The sequence below is a fragment of the Opisthorchis viverrini genome (genome assembly GCF_000715545.1).
Source record: "Opisthorchis viverrini unplaced genomic scaffold opera_v5_79, whole genome shotgun sequence".
NCBI lineage: Eukaryota > Metazoa > Platyhelminthes > Trematoda > Opisthorchiida > Opisthorchiidae > Opisthorchis > Opisthorchis viverrini.
In genome coordinates, this window is record NW_008751737.1 from 36,282 (window position 1) to 55,227 (window position 18,946).

The following is an 18,946-nucleotide window of genomic DNA, read 5'->3' on the forward strand; positions in this document are numbered from 1 at the left end:
GCAACAAAGGTTGAATTTTCGGTGTGCTTTAAGGGACTCAGCTGTAAGTGTCGACGATAAATGGTCTAAAAAAGCAGGTGAAGTTCAACTCTGTCACGTAAGGCAATGAGAAACGCGTGACTTAAAAGATCAAAGAGCTGTGGTATATGGAATTATTGCTAGCCTAAAATTTCTACTTGGAACCAATGCATGAGGGAGAACGTGAGGGCTCAGGAAAAAAATGTTGGCGGAGTTCTGGACCATAATCGAGTATTCCGCTTACCAATGGGACAAAACTCCTTGACAGTGCACCCGTTGCCAAGTGAATGTTTAAGCTAGTCAACATAAGGTGCAACCGAGAATCTTATCCAAATATACACCATTATTTTAAACTGTCTCCTTATGACAGTAACCTCACCGTTCGTCACCGATATGCTCTGGCAACTGGTCTTTTAGTTACCGTAACATCCACACCAGGTCTAAATTTGCTCAACAATTGTGCATTCTGTTCCACTGAGGTTGAGAAAAAAACTATTTCCCCTGATCGCATTCTTACCATCTCCACATGGTACATTCTTTTACACTGATCACAACAATCTCAGGTTATTTTCCCGCCACAGAGCAACATTTTTTGCAAGCCCATTCTTCCAAGTTATTGAACCAGCACTAGTTTATTAGTTCTACTTTTCTTCCAGCGAGCACATAATGTTTTTACCTCTTTCATTCAAGAAGAATTAACTATACTGCACTCGCAAAAGCCATTTCTACACACCTCGGGATGTCTTTTTTTCAAAACAATCGATATCAAAAGTCTACATCTTAAAACTGCCATACGTAACACGATCGTAGCTGATTTAGGTGTTCAAAGCCTACCCTTTTGAACATTGTAATCTCTTTATCCCACGTACCGGTGATGTTGATTGACAAGCAAGGACGTTCATTCCGTGATTGGTTACTACTTGTGTAAGCTTCACCCTGGGCTGAGCCTTAGTTTGAGCAGTTCAGTTCTAATTCTGTGGATGAGATCCATTTCTTGGCCCATGGTCATGGTGATCGTTCCACCTAATGGCTGTCGACTCCTTAAAGATTGCCTCCGTTTGCAACCGGACACAATCTTTCGATGAACGTCAGCTTTACCGTAATCTAGGTTTTGGTAAGATCCGTTATTATACTACTGGTCTTTTGACAAAGATGGTTTCTGTGATACTAAGTGAACTTAAAATTGGAATGGGATGCGCCACAGACAACATACTATTTTGAAAAGCGATTAAGTTAGTTGGGATTATTAAGCATTTTTCACCCTGAATCGATTTAAACAAAGTTGGATAATCTTCAGGCAAAAGTGTAGAAAAAACCAGCTTTGTTTCGGGAAACTTTGTAATGACTTTAACTACCAGCATGAGCTGTGTGTTGAATAAGACTTTGTCGTCCGTGGGACCGTACACATAACAAGAGCCATGAACAGACCTTAGACAATGCGGGAAGCTCACCTGAGAATGTGAACCTTAGAAATTCTGGAATGTAAGCCGGAGTCACACAAGATAGTAGTTGAAAGTGTGAAGTGAAGTGAAAATGTGTATAGCAGAAAGCACAACTTATGCTGAACAACAAGTTTGCAACAAGAATTTAGGTAGCACGTTTGTTGGTTGATCGGTGTGTGTGTGTGTCTGCGTCGCAAGTTGCGCAATGGTATTTGTGCTTATCAGGGATTGGTTAAACAGGACATATGAACTCTTGCTTCTGAAAATGTGGTGACCCAGGATGGCTTCTACTAAGATGCGTTAGGCTAAGGGACAAAGTACCCAATGTGTGCTTCGGTGTCGCTCACGGAATTTTGTGTAAGTACGAAAGCCAGTTTTGCTCAACGACAATTGTCTTGAATTTTGAAGAAGTGACTTGGCATAAAAATACTTGGACCATGTCAAGCAATAACCGGCTGAAAACGGCCAGTCATCCATTTCCACTTAAGAGCTGATGAAAGTTTATGAGCATTGCCTTCATCATGAGTAATCCTTGAATAGGGACTGCCCACGTAGAGGAGGAGTGTTGTACTTAATTATTTTATTGTTGAAATGTGTTTTTTAAAATAACCCAAAACTGAGTTAAGTAGGTTACCTGGGTTTTGAATGTACCGCGTCGAAGAGACATCATCAACTAAGGGGTGGGGAGACTGAAAAGCGAAAACCTCACACTTGATGACAACAAGTAATAACTTAGTGGCGAATAGTTCGGTTCATCCCGTCTTTAACCCGCTGAAAAACCGCCCTCAGTAACCTTGCTGTCTTCGTTTGTAACTCCGGCTGTCTACCTAAACTGAGTTGTCTTTGGTTACACTCGTGTTTTGACAATTCAAACATACTTTACACTACTATAGACCTATTTCCAAGAGTCGTTACGGGTAAAATGGCAATTTACAAGTATAAGGATTTTTTTTTATTAACGTCTGTCCCCGACAATCACTTTTGAACTGCAGACGCTACACAAGTATGCAACGCAACATTTTTTTCGAGCCGAACCACTCAAACGGTAACATGGTCTGCGCCAATTCATTGTCTTCTCTCTGCCCCCAACCCCACAACACTGAAAGCGCAGTCCAGTGCACTATGATTTGGTGGAAGGGTAACCGCACAGATGCTATGTCACCCGTTCGGGCTTGGTCTGAAATGAAGTGGAGGCATCTAAAGCAGTGGTCTTCTAGTCAGGTTGTCTTTCGACCTTTGATTTATCCACCAATTTTGTTCTTTTGATAAACGCTGTTGCATTTCGGGTTTCAGTCCATTATTGTCTGGTTGCCAGAGGTATTGATGGGCGAAAAACGCAACAAGTGCAGGAGTTCGTTCCACATGTTCTATCCTCACTTTATGAATAGACGTTTCTGGCGGAGGAGAATTGGGTATCATATAACCCTTCTAACAAGACATGTTCCTGCTGGGCAAAACGTTACAAGCAATACACAAACGATAGGTAGAATTCAGCGAAAGCACATTCGTGGTCCTAACACGTTAAGAAATGGAGAAGTGTGAGTTGTTGCTGTGAAACCGTGAAATAAAACAGATAAAATGAGGGTTCAGTATTTCTAACTACCGGCAATACACAACGATAGGTAGAATTCAGCGAAAGCACATTCGTGGTCCTAACACGTTAAGAAATGGAGAAGTGTGAGTTGTTGCTGTGAAACCGTGAAATAAAACAGATAAAATGAGGGTTCAGTATTTCTAACTACCGAAACCATTTTGAGACCCACTGTCCCCTTTAACCAGTGCTCTCTCAGGTCTCCCGGAACTAGCCAGGGAGAACAGCACAACAAATTCTTCACTGAGCTCTCTCCTGAAATGGGCAAAATGACAGTGTTGCTATGGTCGGTATTAAATGCGTCTATAAAACACAAACAGCAACAAAACTTAGATTCACTTTAGATTTACTTATAGGGAGATTCCATATTAGTTTCTCCGTCGAGGAACATGCACCCTTAGGACTAAACGAACCCACGTTCTTCTTGTGGATGCAGTCTCTTGGTTGCCCACAATTTGAGTTTTCCGATGAGTCATATTTTGAACTCAAAGCCATACTTTTTGTAGTTCTTTTGCACGACTGATCAAGACGCCGTGTTGTGATCAAAAATTCATAATATATTTTATCACCAAATCACTGGAAGCAAAATGGATAGTATTCTTATAGAGGAATAAAAATCAAACAGCCAAGCATATTCATCATCAGCTGCTTTGTTGTAGGAACTTGACGAGACTTGCTCCTGGCCAGTGCCAAACAAGATGTCCGAGAACACAGAATAGAAAAACATGAGACAATCTTAGTATGCTTTCTCACTCGAGCCGCTGTGATTTCCGAGACATTTCGATTCCTACCAACCAACCCTTCCGACTGGTCTGATTTCGGGATGATTTTATCATAACCTACCGTCGTGCACCTCAGGGTTATTTGGAAGGTATCTAAAATCCACTGAAGTCATCCAAGATTCAAAGCGTATTTGTCAGAACTGGTAAATAAGCTTCCAGTCGATATCTGTTTCCGATTGTGTTGTACTCTGTGCAGTACTCCGAAACTTCAAAGAAAACCATGCTTTTCAAAGTCGCCTGATTTGGAAGACATCTGAAGACTGTTTGAACACTAGCCACTGATACAACCCGCGTTTGTATTACTGACTGAATGTGCTGAGTTGGAAACTAAGACTAAGTAACTGAGTTGTTTGTAATTACTTTGAAGTTCTAAAGGACACTGTGCCTAACACTCATCAGCGTGAATATGGAGGGAAAAGCACATCCACTCAACAGACCAAGTTTCTGTTTTCTGAAAGCCCGCTACTCTCTCTTTATGCCAGATAACCTTTACAATCAAATTTGAGCCTTGGACACACCGGAAACGGCTAAACATGCACTACTCATAAGGTTGCTGAAAATTCTTCGACAGCCCACAACCTGTTTCGCCCTTCTTGGAACTTATCAGTTAGACGCAGTCCCCGAGTTTTCGTTAACCTTATGTTCTACTTGAAACCAAACTGTACGAAATTAGTGAAATGCATTAACTTGCAAATAGCACGTACTTTATTCGATTGCTTTTTCAATATCCCCTCAAACCTCTTTTCCTCTGGGATAAAATGGAACGAAAGCAATATGCTGCAAAGGAAGATATGAATGCCAGCATTTTCAAACACGACAGGCGTATCCCGCAAACTGTCCCCAATTACCTGGGGATCTTATTCAAGCACAGCACTTAGCCAAGTTGATGGGTCCTGAGTTCAAGGTCACTTTGCCTTGAGTAGCCCTCGTGTTAACTCGGAAAATAAATCTGCGTAACCACTGCTTTATAGTTCTTTTTGAATTTTCTTATATTGATTTTTGTGTGTCCAGCACATGTACACTAAATATCGTGGTCCGAATTCGCATCTTGTCCTAGATGATATCATATGAGCAGGCCTCCGATGAGCTTGTCATCCGTTAGTGTCTATTCGTCTAGTAGCGTGTAAGAACATTGTACGCTGAGCAACCCACTGAACTTTGTTCATCGACTGAACTGTGTTGGTCAGTCAGTCATGTCTCATACGTGCACAAGAGTACACAGATTCGGTCGCCCAGTTGCACAGTCAGTGTTATGAAAGTTGGTTTTGTGGACAAAGTGAACGACTGCCACAGTAAATCACCAAATTCAGGCAATTGTCTGGGAATAATAAATCATGAGGCATTGAAAATGCGGCAGACGCATTAAGAGGTTGGGAAAAATGGCAGCCCCATTTACAAATTATAAAAGTTTAAATTATTAATATGAATTATTCTCATAAGTAATCCAATAATGTGCAGATTTTAGTTCCATGCGTACCATTGTGTTTACCTGCTGTTTACAGAGTCACCTACAAAGTCGAACGTCAGGATTCAGACTGTGCATCAGCGTTCAACCCGCATTTCCATGCGGATTACAGACTTTGAACTGGCGTCGCGATTCACTGAAATTCAGTCTCAGCAGTGAGGCACATGGATATGCGTTCACCAACGTGCAATACCGTGGGTCCTACTGATTGCTTTGAAATATGATGTATGACCAGGGGGGATAATAAGGAAAAGCTTACGAATGCTGATTTCCTTGCGCTTGTTGGAACTGGGAATAATTTGGCAGTTTCTATGTGAGAATAAGGTGGTCTTCGTCCTATGTAGGAACACATTTACTTAAAGTTTGGTCATTTTCGAAACACTGTGCTTTGTAAACGGCAACGAAAAGGACAAAAAATTAATGTCCCGTTCTTCAACCTCTTTGTATCACGAAAACTTCGTAATTGTGAGATATTTAGGGACAATAATTTTCCATTGGATACCCAATCTAGGATAGTAACCAACTATCCAGCCAACACAGTAAGCAGCCAGTAAGCACTCGACGAAGCTTGATCTTGGTTTCGGAACTGTGCATTTAATTCTCCATTGTATATTTGCAGATTGCGTTGGACAAGGCTTACAGTAAGTCCAAGCACGATCAACAATTATACCAGGTTTTGTTGCTATTCTTCATTACCATTTTGCATTACCATTTCTATCGTATTCTGAGTGGTATCAGAAACACACTACGACGATAAGAATGTGGGTATTCTTGAAACTAAAATGCGAGCGCAGTGGTGTACCTATACGAGCTACTTCATTGCTATAACGTTTTATTAAATCATTCAACCGTTTCTTTGGTGTAAAACAAGTCTCTTGTCAAGGCTATTTTGTGGCCATCACAGGATTCAGACCAAATTCTTTCTGGTTGTTACAAAAATGAAGACACCATCTCCAAGGGATCCGAGTGAACTCCGTCAACTAGTAAAAATCTTGCAATATGGTCCACATCTTACCCCAGGACTTGTAACGATTGCTAAACTTCCTATCCCGGATCAAAGTTTTGTTTCAATCCTGGGTACAAAACGGTCCTCGAAGTCTACCCCACCTTTTGGCCTCATGTGATGTTTTACGTCTGGTTTCGTGAAAAGCCTTGGTGCTGCGTTAAGGCCGAATAATCATTCGGTGATGTTCGTTTCCTAAGGACCTAGATTTGTTGTTCACAATGTCAATCGTAACACATCAAATTCAATTGTAGGATATGATTTCACTTCAATCATGGGGAAACTCATCTCTAGGGATGACCACTTCAGGATCAGAGAAGCCACCGACGCTACTGTTACCCATGGTTCACAAATGGGTCCTCGTCCTGGAGAACGTTCAACTGGGCTTCGGTTCAGATGAGGTTCTATTCCAGAGAGGTCCACACAGAGCACTCGCGTAAAAGTACAAAATCCCGTAGGAGCAAAAATGAAGACAGTACGTTCGAATCATATCGGTCGATCTGCATCAGCTTATTGCTGCTGAATGGTACCCAAGCATCCGTCATGAATCAGGAACCTTCCTAGACGGATATCCAAGGCAGAACAAAACAAGAAAGCATGTGGTCTCGGGTCAATCTTTTATTTTGAAGCCAAAAACAGATACCATAACCGCTGAATTGGTACTTTGCAGGTCTGTACTCCCAACAAGCGTGCGTTCATATTGGCGAGAATCATGTAGCCCCAGTGGACAGACCAAGTACACAATACATGCGCTACCCGATTAGTTTTAATAACGTGGTTCGCGGTGGATTAGATGCGTACTTTGCCATGTTACCGGTAAAGGAGCCCCATTAAATCCAAAGTTATAAATATTAATCGCGTATTGCCCAGCAAACTATCCTACTGTTTGATTGATCATATGGTAAGCTTGAAGCTCAGCAAACAAGCAGTAAATCCAAGTAGGCATTGAAAGGTATTGCTGATTGTGTATATCTGAGTACCCTCTTGGTTCAAGAGCAGTGTTTAGAAAGCAACGCAAACAATGTAGCTCCACCACGCGCGTGATTGTGATCTGCTTCACTAAAAATGAAATTACGAAAGAGATACATTTTGTGCTTCGAAATAGTTGAGGCATGTGCTTGTGGCATACGTCGGGGTGGACAACAATACATGTACATTGGTGGAGGGGTTGAACTAGATTTTTGAGATGAAGACGAAGTTGTATTCAAAGGACACAAAGTAAACATTTTCCTTCGCGCGTTTTGTAATTTTTGCGTATTCAAACAACAACTTTTGTGCAATTGAGGAAATACGGCATGTTATAATGGAAGGGAAAGAAAGGTATAAAGCGCTACAACAGCAAAGATTTCGAACTCTGCTAGGTGAAAAACAACATTCAGTAAGTTGCATGGATCAAGATGATAGAAAAAATATATCGCAAAAACTCTAATGCCTTTTTATCGCATCATCTGTTTTGTTTGTGGACCCAGCAGTATGCAAAACAGTGAAGGCTTAGAATTCGCATGAACATTCGTACAGAAAGTAAAGAGTTTTGTCCCACATGGGTCCTGCGAATCCGCTATGCTACATCGGTCGTCAAAAACAACGCTTGCATGTTCGGCTCAAGCCAGAACTTCAACTGCCTATGCCAGAATTAGTTGCTGATCGTCAATTTGCTGAAGCACAAACAACCGAGTTTGCATTTCCTCAACTCTGGAATCCAAAGCTGATCCAACTTGCCAAAGGAAGTTTACTATGCAGTTTCTCCTTTGATGAAGATAAAAAGACGGTCTCCCGGCACGATTCAAGGAATGCAGCTTGCGTTCAACCGACCACATTAACTGGTTATTTGATATACTGCACGACCATCTCAACATCCTTACCCTAAAACACCAGATACGACGCGAAAACAGTGTAGATACCGGAAGATCTACTTCTACTCACTTCGTAAGCTTTATTGGTGAGCAGCTCGTGGCACATGTGGAGGATGCTTGCTTGATGAATCACCTCCAAAAATATTCACAAAGGCCGATGAAACGAAGATTTTAGCTAATCCTTAAGCGGTAGCTGTCACTACCGCAAACAGTTTAAGAATCAGTTGTCTCCTTCCGTGAGTGGACAGACCTGGTCGTACCCATGTAGAAAATAAAATGGCCCGATTCTTTAGTTAATCACAAGTAACCGATGAAGTTTCAGGCAACGCCTGGCTACATTTAGGCTGGCCATATTAAAGCCATAGAATGTCCTACGAAACTTTGCTCTGCGTGTCAGGAGATGTTTCCCAGCCTAAATGAATTTACCGGCATGCGCTGGTTATCGTCGTTACCAGCACTTGCCGTCGATTTCCAGGTAATATAGCATGCACCGATGCTGATTATGCTCGGCTTAGGTGAAGAATAAACACGTTGTAGCTGCGTTTGGCAGTACCATCTAGTTGCTGCGTTTTCGTGCCCGTGTGACGGAAAACTTTAAGGTCTTTCAGCGGTAACACACTTCCGGTGTCTAACTACCATGCTACCCAGAGGAAGCACGGGGTCTGAGATACCGCCAGGCTGCCCAAGCCTAGATAGGAGAAGTCGAGATGCATGAAACAGTAATTTTGCGCTTTAGCCACAAACGTCTGTTCTGACTTATGCTCTGGCCGAAATCCACTCCTTAATCATGCTAATTGACAGAACGGCGAGAATGAGCCTCCTACTTCAAAAGTTTAGAAATATGACTCCACGAATGTTCTTTAAGATTAACGGTGGACAAGTACTTGGGTTCTCTTCGAAAATCTTCATTTGAAAGTTGCCGGTATGATATACGACATCTGCTGCAGTATTGGATTGGGAAATATACTAAATCCTTGCAAATGATCCCCACACAGAAAGTTTCAAACCATTTGTTACGCGATGTTTACCCCTTTCAATAAGTTTATATTTCAGTAATGATTGAAAAAAGTGGGCGAACTGCGCTTCAAAATCGGTGGCATGTGTATGCGGAAGTTGCTAGGCGACATGCAAGAGACTGAAGGATAAGCAACTGTGAGAAGCGTCGAGACTGTTTTCACCCACCGCGACATGCAGTGGATGGTTTCATAGTAAACCGAACCATAATTTTCAGATCCGGTTCATCTCACGATAATCTGACGCTACTTTCAAGAATTCGCTCGTTTCTGTCTATATCGGTGAGGTTTGTCTATCTCCACCACAAGAACAATTCCGAATATCTGTGACTCCATGCAAACTTTCACGTAGAGAAATGGGTTTGTCGAAAAAAGCGGTACTGCCAGAAGAACACAAACATCGCGAACCATAAACTAAGCTTTTTTCTGGGTACAAAATCACACCACCTGTGATAAAAATTCATAAATCTGATACCTTTCATCTACTTGCATTCACAAGTCGCATTATGTTCTACACTAAAAAGGTCCCTCACAGTGAGCTGGCCAAATACGGTAATTCCCACCTTCCCTGCCTCTAACGTCGGAGAGTCCGTTCAAATTAATCTGACAATCCTATGCACCTGTAAACCTCGTATAACTGGCGTACAATGATGTGTGCCATATAAATACCAAAAGGAGCCGAACACAGATAGAAGTAACCCCTGTCATCGATAACCATCAAAGTAGGACCATGGTTACGACCTATTTAAAACCGGGATAGTGTCCTCTGCTTGACTTCCGAGGCTGAAAGAGATGTATCGTTGACAATGTATCAGTAATCAGAGAACACGGAAGCTTAGGTGAATGTGGGATTTTTCTCCAATGCTTTCTCCTGACGCCCGGCACAACCTCTGTCATTCAGTGTATCAGCTCGCAATCTGAAGTTGTACCTGTCAAACAAAACCAGTATTTTGAATTCAACTTCCGTACTCCACCTTACCTAGATGAAGATGGAAACTGCTTGTTTTACTACCCGATTGTATATGTGGTACAATTTCAGCGCATATTCTCACTGTTTTCTTCAAATTCTCCTCCAGTTTTTCAGCTCCTCTTTGCTAGCTGATCGTGACCATGAGCTCTAGTGAGAGGCTCATTTGAGGTAACGGCAAAGCCAAAACAGCAACTTTTCCTCAAGCACCGCATAAACGCTTTCTCGTCACTCAGAATATGCTTTCCAACCACCTGTCCCACGAAGGTACCCATACTTCATAATTTCGCTCAAATCGTTTCTGACTTCACACATCCCGAGTGACCGACCAGAATCTGATTTGTCACATCCGAAATCCGGCTGGCAATGACAATTTTAGGTCGGCCACGCAATGCCCATCAGCTATATCAACTCAGTGGGGATGCATCCCTACAAAAACCCCTAGGTGTTCAAAATGCATGAAATCCCAACCAGTTTAACTGCTTTAGAATCTCCGCAAACTAACGATTGTCTTTCAAGTGTACATCTGGTGCCCCACTATTTGATTTCATAGACGCTGAATCCCTGGATGGGTACACCCAGGAAACCCCACCTGACTCAGGTTCGCGCAACATTCACAACACGCTTAGTCATCGGTCGATTTTCTTGAGTGCGACAGCATGTCTACCCTCCGGTATAAGTGCTCACCTAGTGACATTTGTTGGCAAGTGATATAATGCCAACAGCCGGTAGACGCAATTAAATGGATGTTTAGGAGGTCTGATAAAAGGCAACCAACGAGGTAGGTCCGAAATTTCTCTTGCGTGTCTTGCGCACACTCGCTGACAAAGTTGAGACAGTCACCAGTATTGATTCCACTCTCTTGGTACATGTGAGAAGGGGGTGGAAGCCTGGGCATTGCTCAAAGTGGTGAGAACCCAGGACAATTTTTCGACGTAGAGGGGTCAAAATGATGGTTTGCATCCTTCGATTAGAGGACAAGAAGCATATTGACTTCGATTAGCTGAAACAAAAAGACCATGTGCCCAAAGAACACAGTAAATAGACCAAGTTTCTAAGTACAAAGCACAGCTAACTCTTGTATTTCGTTTTATCTGGCAGTGGACGTGCTCATTGGTCTGCTGATGCTTGAAGATGACGTTTTAGTTATCCTAGGCTCTATTATCCAAACTGTGGGTGTATCTTAATAACTTATTTTGGTATCTGAAACAAATGAGCTGATTTTAATGAACTACATTCATCTCTTTTCAGGGTACCTGAAAAAGGCTATCACGAGGCAACCGCCAAATGGGGAACATCATCAGACGCCGCTGAAAAAATAAGCCGATGGCTTTTAGATTGATATAAACGAAGAATCGAAGTATGATTTATTAATTGTGTGTTGTCCACGTAGAGCACCATGTAGGCCTGTCTTTTGCCACAGCGACTTCATCACATAAAATCTTGGATAGGAGGATCTAAAAACGGCCTAAATCTAAATTGAATTTTTGCAAAAAGCTCCTTCATCCATCAGCTTGGCAAGTTCTCATCAGTCGTTCAATGTGAGAAACGTTTTTTTCTTCGGAGAAAAGGACTGTCAAGCCAGTCTACGAATCTGGTGACCCCTGGTCGATCGGTAATCAAGCTCTTTAGCTCCACAAGCATGCTGTGCGACGTGATGGGGCGCATTCTGACACCAACCTCTTTAGAACATCTCATTGCCAACAATTTGATACATCCGGAGCAACACGGATTGCCATCCAAACCGTTCTTGCGGAACCAGAATGCTCGCATTTAAGAACATTTTTTAACCGGCCAAACACGAAATGCTCATATTGGACGCCATACTTTCCGATTTCCCTAAGACATTTGACCAGATTCTACAGGCTCCTTTGCTCCAAATCTTGACTTTATGGAGCTAAAAGGCAAGCTGAGGTTAGCGCTTGAAATAAAGATTGAATCAACATTCTCTTTTGCCACGCTGGTCTCCGTTAGAGTACCTTAACATTCTGTCTCATTCTGTCTCTCTCTTTATCATCTATTTCAGCGATCCGCTCGATGACTAACAAGTCCGCGGACACTTCTGCGGACGACATGACACCTTAGACTTACAATGCCAAAGCCCTCCAAAAGGGTTCTAACGCCGCTGGACTGGCGTCCTCGTCTGAGATACGAAATGCGCGTGCAAACAAAGTTCGTAGGAGACTCAGCTGATGAGATCATCACGCTTAGTGCGAACCGGTTCGAAGATACTACGAGGACAGATGTCGAAAAGAAGCTGCTGTTGCACCCCTTGTTTAGCTGATGCTGACTGATGGTTAGAATTATGTTGCCTCTTGTTCTGCAATTTGTCTACTTATCATATAACGTTCCTCACCGCCCAAGCGGCTGTCTGCATAAATCTATTCGGCGCTGAATTGAGGCCAATTAGATGTGTGTAGCTTTTATATGTTGTTTGGTCAACATTGCTTCAAGAGCATGGTGCATGCAGATACATGTGTTGTGGAATTTGAGCACCTTCAGTCTCTTGGCGCTATCTGAAGTCGCATGAGTCTGGAACCTAGCGAGACACTCTTGTAACAGTATTCCTGGCCCACCACTGAGACTCTGTCACAAGTGTGGAGCGATTTCATCACCCAGTCTTGTTATTTTGTACTCGGTCTGTGGTACTCCGAGACCGTATCAGCCTCTCTCAATAAACCTCCGTCCTTTTGGTAAGGCATCCCTCTCGCGTCTCGAAACGCTTTTGTGGCGAGGCACATTCGAAAGTCTCGCTAAGCGCCACAGTTGATTTGCAATCAACGACTTGCACGTTCTCGAAATGGCTCTTGCCCGTGATGGAAGAGGTTCTTTCATCGTAGCTATTTGGGCAGTTTTTTCACTCTTTTCTTTTAAGGACGGGGTAGCGGAATGAGAGGGAAATAAACTCGGATGCACAAATATCTATCTCATATTGCAAACGGATTGGCTCACTTGCCGTTCCAAAGTATTAGGTTCTTGAAGCGTCTTTTGTGAAGCTTCCGGTTCTAGCTCCGGCAAGATCATCGGTGTGCCGTCCCCTTAAGCATATTTGCCGTTTAGTTCTCGCTCGTGCACTTTCCCTCACCATCTTGCGCGAAAATATGCCCAGAATAGGTGATTCGTCTAATTCGTTTCTCATGACTGACGTCTAGAGAGCATGATTCTGTGACAGATGCCTCCCGACTGGAGGGTTTTTGAGTTCAACCACCATGGAATAAAATCATTATCCGAGTCCTTAGTTCAACACAACACAGAGCAGTTAGTCTATTTTTGGTGAACTATCGACAGGAGGTTTTAGAGCAATTTTCAATTAATCAAGGTTTCCTCACTATCTAATCAACTGGGTTGAAAAGTAAGAACGTTTTAGGGAAACCTACTGCTGGGCCTGAACTGTCCTACTTCTGCAATCCTTCGACTTGTTTCTGTGCAACAGAGCTTATCCTATTATATCAGTCGGCGTCAGGGCTACACCCCATGAAAAATACCAAAAGAAATGCCTCCATTAATCAAATTTTTGTTCACTAAATAATCCTTAGGATGTTTCGGAACATTATGGCGAGTCTATTCTGTCTGTTTCAGTCTGCCTTTCTATCGCGACTTTTGACGCACTGTCGTCGCAGGCAAACAAGACATGAAACAGGATGGGCTTAGTGGAAGTGAATTATGGGAATGTGGCTGATGGCGAGGCCTTATTTGATAGGGTTACCGAGATTCACATTTAGCGCGCAAACATTTTGCCTGAATCAATATTATATCGTCAGAGCACACTACCGATTACAGGACCTTTATCCACGAATTAGCACGACTAAGGGAAAAATCAATTTCGGGCAGAGTATGGTTGAAAGATTTGTGGTCACCGAAGCGGAGTTGAGTCAGTTACTGGTCCAAATTCAAGAAACTCTCTAATAAAGCATGGGTCATTAAGAGCAGCCGTGCTCAACTTTAAAGATTTGCCAGCATTGGATAGATAGTGATAGTGAACCGTGTCTCAATGAGGAACGCACGCTCGCAAACAAAACTAAGACTGAATGACGGTCCTCTCTCTAGATTGCGACAGTGCCAAGTGTTCCTAGTTTTACGGCGAGGACATACGGTAAGTATCATGTCACTACACCAAAACTAATGCATTTGAGGTGGTAGCATAAAGGCACTATTTAGATAACGTGTTTTGACAATGGGGGACGTTACCAAACGTCTGCACAATACAAGATCCTTCAGTGTTCTCTGACCAGATTTGGCGCCATGAAGGGCTGCAGAAGGACTTGTGGCACTTGGGTGTTTGTTTCAGTCGTATGCCTCGTCGATGGCTGGATGAATGTTTTAAGTTCGTCTCGTGGACAAAAAGGCCTTCTACAATCTTCGCGCATACCGGCATACCGGCTAAACTAGCATATTGTGCAATAGGGTGTGACTCGTTTTAAAGCAAGCTTTGCCAAATGAACTCTTCACCAACAATTTTATGTGCTGGGAGCAGCGCACCTCTACTCAAACATGATGTGCGATGCGCCTAGCAGCACGCGTGGCAGCCTTATGCAAGCCAAGAATGAGAAGCTCTTTGTTTTGTCTAAGGAAGATTTCCGGGTGAAAGTTAAATCAATTTTTACTCAAAACTCTATCTTCAGTATGGTTCTTCAAGACAATGTCGTCGGATCGCTACATTTCGGTTCACTTCAATGGCTCTACGAATCCAAAGTCATTCTTCGTAGTTCGAAAGCCAGGTCGGCCTCGGAAAATATGTTGACTGGGTTTACACTGTCCACATGATAGCGATTTTATACACCCTACGTTACTCTGTCAAGATCGCTCAGATCGTATTGCAGAACTAAATACCAGAAACGTCTAAACCATTTTTTTAAGTATGACGTTTTTCAGGCCTCACGAAAGCCAGCCCAGCAATGTCCTTATTAGATGGGGTGATTCAGCAAATGTTTTCTCATTTCATTCAATAGTTGGAAATACGTCAGACATTTCTGAGGACTCAATAATTCCTCCCAAAAATGAAGGAAGATTTAGTGTTACCTTCAGCCTGTGTAATCCTTCTGTTGTTGAGGAATCTCTAAATTTACTAACTTATTTGGGGCAAGTGCGAACGACAAAACGCTAACAGCTGTACGTTTTGATGCTCCGAAAATTGGTTCAGGAGCTAAAATGGACCAAATGAACTCGGTTAAGGATCGTCTTACACGGCAGCTTGGTGATCTCTTTTGATCAGCCCACATGGTCCTAGATTCTTCAGGCGATATACCTGCTTGATCTCGTCGCAGCCGAAGCAACGAATGTGATAAATGGCGATTAAGCTCATCCTGATGAAATAGTGACAATAATTTGCTTTTTTGGATATAATGTTATTACCAAGCCAATTTCAGGAACAAGGAGAGAAGCGGGTAAGCTGTTGGGTGCAGAATCACAGGGAGCTGTATAAGTGCTGGGTATTTGTATAGCTTCCTTGTAACCAAAATCTGTAGGTGTTTTATGATGCGTACGTGCAAATATGGAAAAAGGACAGCATGACATAACAACAAAAAGCAAAGCTGACCGCTCACATTTGTGCATATGATTTTTCGGTAACGAAGTAATTCACCGGATGCTGTCCAAGTATCATCTCTCTAAACAAGCTAAACAGTTTATGTATAGGGCTGAGCTGCTCGCTTTTCACACAGGCATATATGACTGGATGCCCGTTACCCATTACATTTGTGATCGACAACGTACAGAGCTTGTCTCCATGAAACAGATTAGTGTTTTCAAGCAACCTCAGGTCCGTTTGCCGCAAGTGTTTCCTTGCCATTTACAACGCCCAATATACGGAGAAGCAACGCAGTCTGGTGTGAATAAGAGACGTATGTAACCGTGGAGCCCTATTTCCTTATGCAAATCAAGCGCTCATCTGAATTTGTGAACCTTCGCCAGGACCCAAGACGTATCTGTAGCACTTGTAAACTGCTCTTTCTCATGTACAGTATCATCTTCTTTTCCCCCATCATTATCAGTCACATCGCTGTACAAAAGTTTGTTTTACTGAAATACAACCGCTACCGCCCGCTCGTTGGCTCCAACGTGACTTTGAGACTTTTGCTGAGTGACTGTTGTTGTGACCGCCGGTTGGCTATGTTTGACCGCTGATAACACTAAACGTGAACAAACATTCCAGCTGCAAACACTGGACTAATATATTAACGCTTGTGGAATAATATTTCGACCACCGGGGATCTGGGATACCAGGAAGATAGAAGTATTCTTGGTGTGGTGGTTCAGCGGAATACGGAAATACGGAATCTCCTATTTTGAACTGAGTCACGATTTACTTGTTTTTCTCTTTGTGACTTTGTATCTGGCTTACATCAGTAATTTGTTCAGTTCACTAGGGGCTCCGTAGGGCCGTTAAACACTATATATCTGTCAAAACAAAGCAAAACTATCATTTACATAACCAACAGGGCTGACCAACAGTTCAGGCGGTGGCTGTAGCTGTCCTCATTGATAAAGAACTTGCCAAGTTATCTTGGTAAAATGTGCCGCACTTCAAGAGACGGCATTCCATATTTATGAGGGGCGCTGCAGCTGCTTAACCACTCTTTGCTCAGACGCCGTCTTACAGGCAGTGAGCCGCTCGATCTGTGATTATGCACAAGTAGGTAGGTTACTGACGGATGAGCTTCGTGCATCCATTAACAATACCAGATGGGTGCTTCAGGCACTTGTTTCATTATAAGCGCCCTAAACTCAGTACCTTCTAAATCGTTGGCTATTGCTTGTTTGGGAGCATTGCCAGCTGCTCTTGCGGAACAAGCATTCAAGACTCAAAACGTTTTGATGCTTTTCTGCCTACTGGCTGCCAGAATACCAGATAATTATCTTTCTGGTATTTGTTTAACGCCTTCTCAAAGGTTGTGAGTTACGGCCTCCGATTTTACAACAAACATCTATTAGGTCAAACCTACGTCTTGCGGTACTGTGCTTGTGCTATCGCAAAATAGAATGCGTGCTAAAAATCGAGAATGAAGCTCAAGTAAAACAAATTTGAAAGGACCTGCCTTGTCGTGGGATCGGAAAGGCGAAACAACTCAAAACACTCCAGAGTCAGCATCTTACACGGCTTGGCACTTAAAAAACTTCGGCTACCTTGTAGGTAAGAGGCATGACTAGAACCTTAAACTACCCTCGAGATATTTGCAAAAGGCACCAAAGAATTCGGCAAATCTCAAAACCGAAAGCGATCTGCGTCGTCTTGTGAAATAAGCGAAATATGGAGGCTATAACGGTTGGCAGATAGGTGCCAACTCCTGACCAAAACCAGGGATGCAGAGGTTGGCATTCCTTCGAACAATAAAACAGACTTTGGAATCGGAAAAAGAGATGTGAGAATTTTGTAAAATTCTCATTCCCAAATTACGGCTAGGCAAATAACACACGGGGACTGTCCGAAAGTCCACTAAGTCGAAGTTCAAACATCACAGTATGGGGCCATTAACCACAGCTGCTTCCACACGTTATAAGACGTTAGTTGGACCGGGAATGTGGTGTGCGGCTTAGGTGCCGGCTACATATCATTAGGAAGAACGTTCTTGATGTTGAGAAAGTTTAGCTACTTTTCGCGAGATTCTAGTGAACTCCAGGAAATGAAGCCTATGAATGCCGGTTGGAGTAGGCCGGGGCTCAAAGACTTCGAGGGGAGGTTCTGGACTCTCTCCTGATAACATGAAAGTTGTAGACAAGGAAACTTAGACCTCATGGGGAAAAAACATCCACACGATGCAAACGAGCAACATACGGGGGATGAAATCAGGACTCGTTTTGGGAGGTGAAGCGCATTCGCGGGGTTTCACCACACAATAAATGGACCCACACCTAAGCTTACCACAGAGAGATTAGAAGTGGTTTATTTTCAACATCGTTTACGCGTTTTAATAACTAACTACATTTTTGTGGCCTCATCGCCTTCTACCATCCTTCCCATATTGAAATCCCTTGCTCTTTTATGTAATACCGCCTTTTATGCTGCCCTTTACTGCCTTTTGGGGGCCATGGAAGATGACTGAGACGCTCATTATGGTGCCGACCGGATGAGGGTGCCCATTAGCCGCTGAATGTTCGCAGCTGCAAAACCTGTGTGCGGAATAAAACTTTCTACGTCAAAATATTGCATTTTGTCGCGTATGAGCACAAACCAAAATCCATTATAATCTCTGCTCGAATCTTTGCAGCTCACCGAATTACATTGTCCGCTGAAGCAAACATACCTCTGGCGGGAAAATTCTGTTGGAATACTTTCCTAACATCACTGATACCCCGAGATGCCTAGATGGGACTCAAAAGATTGGCCTTGTACTCTGAACTCAGTTTCCTGTCTCTTTTAGTTCAAGATGGCGCGTCGTAGCTTTCGAATGATCCAGCGCACCTTCTCCAGTATTACTCGCATGGACTCCTAAATACCCAATGGAGCCTACGTCAGACCGCTCCAGGAATACGCCAACCAAGTTGTCTACTCAGGACACACGAAAAATGTCACATTCATTGAGCGCGTCCAGTGAGCCACTACGAAAACGGTTGCCGGCCTCAAATCTGTGGACTACGAAATGCGTCTCGCGACGCTTGACCTCTATCCCCTGGAGTATCGCCGCCTCCAGGGACACCTGATTCTCACTTATACCCCGTTTGAACAAAGCTTGACGAACAGTTTTTTCACCGTTGACCCAGCAAACACACAGCGGGGACATAGTAAGAATAATTTCAAGCTCAGATCACACGCGTTCATCAAACAAAACTTTTTCTCATTTCGCGTATTATCTGCGTGGAATGACTTTCTTCCGAC

General features: G+C 43.0%; 1 protein-coding gene across 1 annotated transcript in view; it reads left to right on the plus strand.

Moving 5' to 3' along the window:
• Positions 1-18,436, plus strand: part of T265_04723 (hypothetical protein) — a gene marked incomplete at both ends in the record, with an annotated part of 54,537 nt that extends 36,101 nt beyond the window's left edge. The window contains 3 exons of the mRNA XM_009169536.1: positions 4,383-4,533; positions 5,918-5,939; positions 18,232-18,436. Of these exons, the coding sequence (XP_009167800.1) occupies positions 4,383-4,533; positions 5,918-5,939; positions 18,232-18,436 (378 nt within the window). The remainder of the gene's footprint in view (positions 1-4,382; positions 4,534-5,917; positions 5,940-18,231) is intronic.
• Between the last annotated feature and the right edge of the window lie 510 nt (positions 18,437-18,946).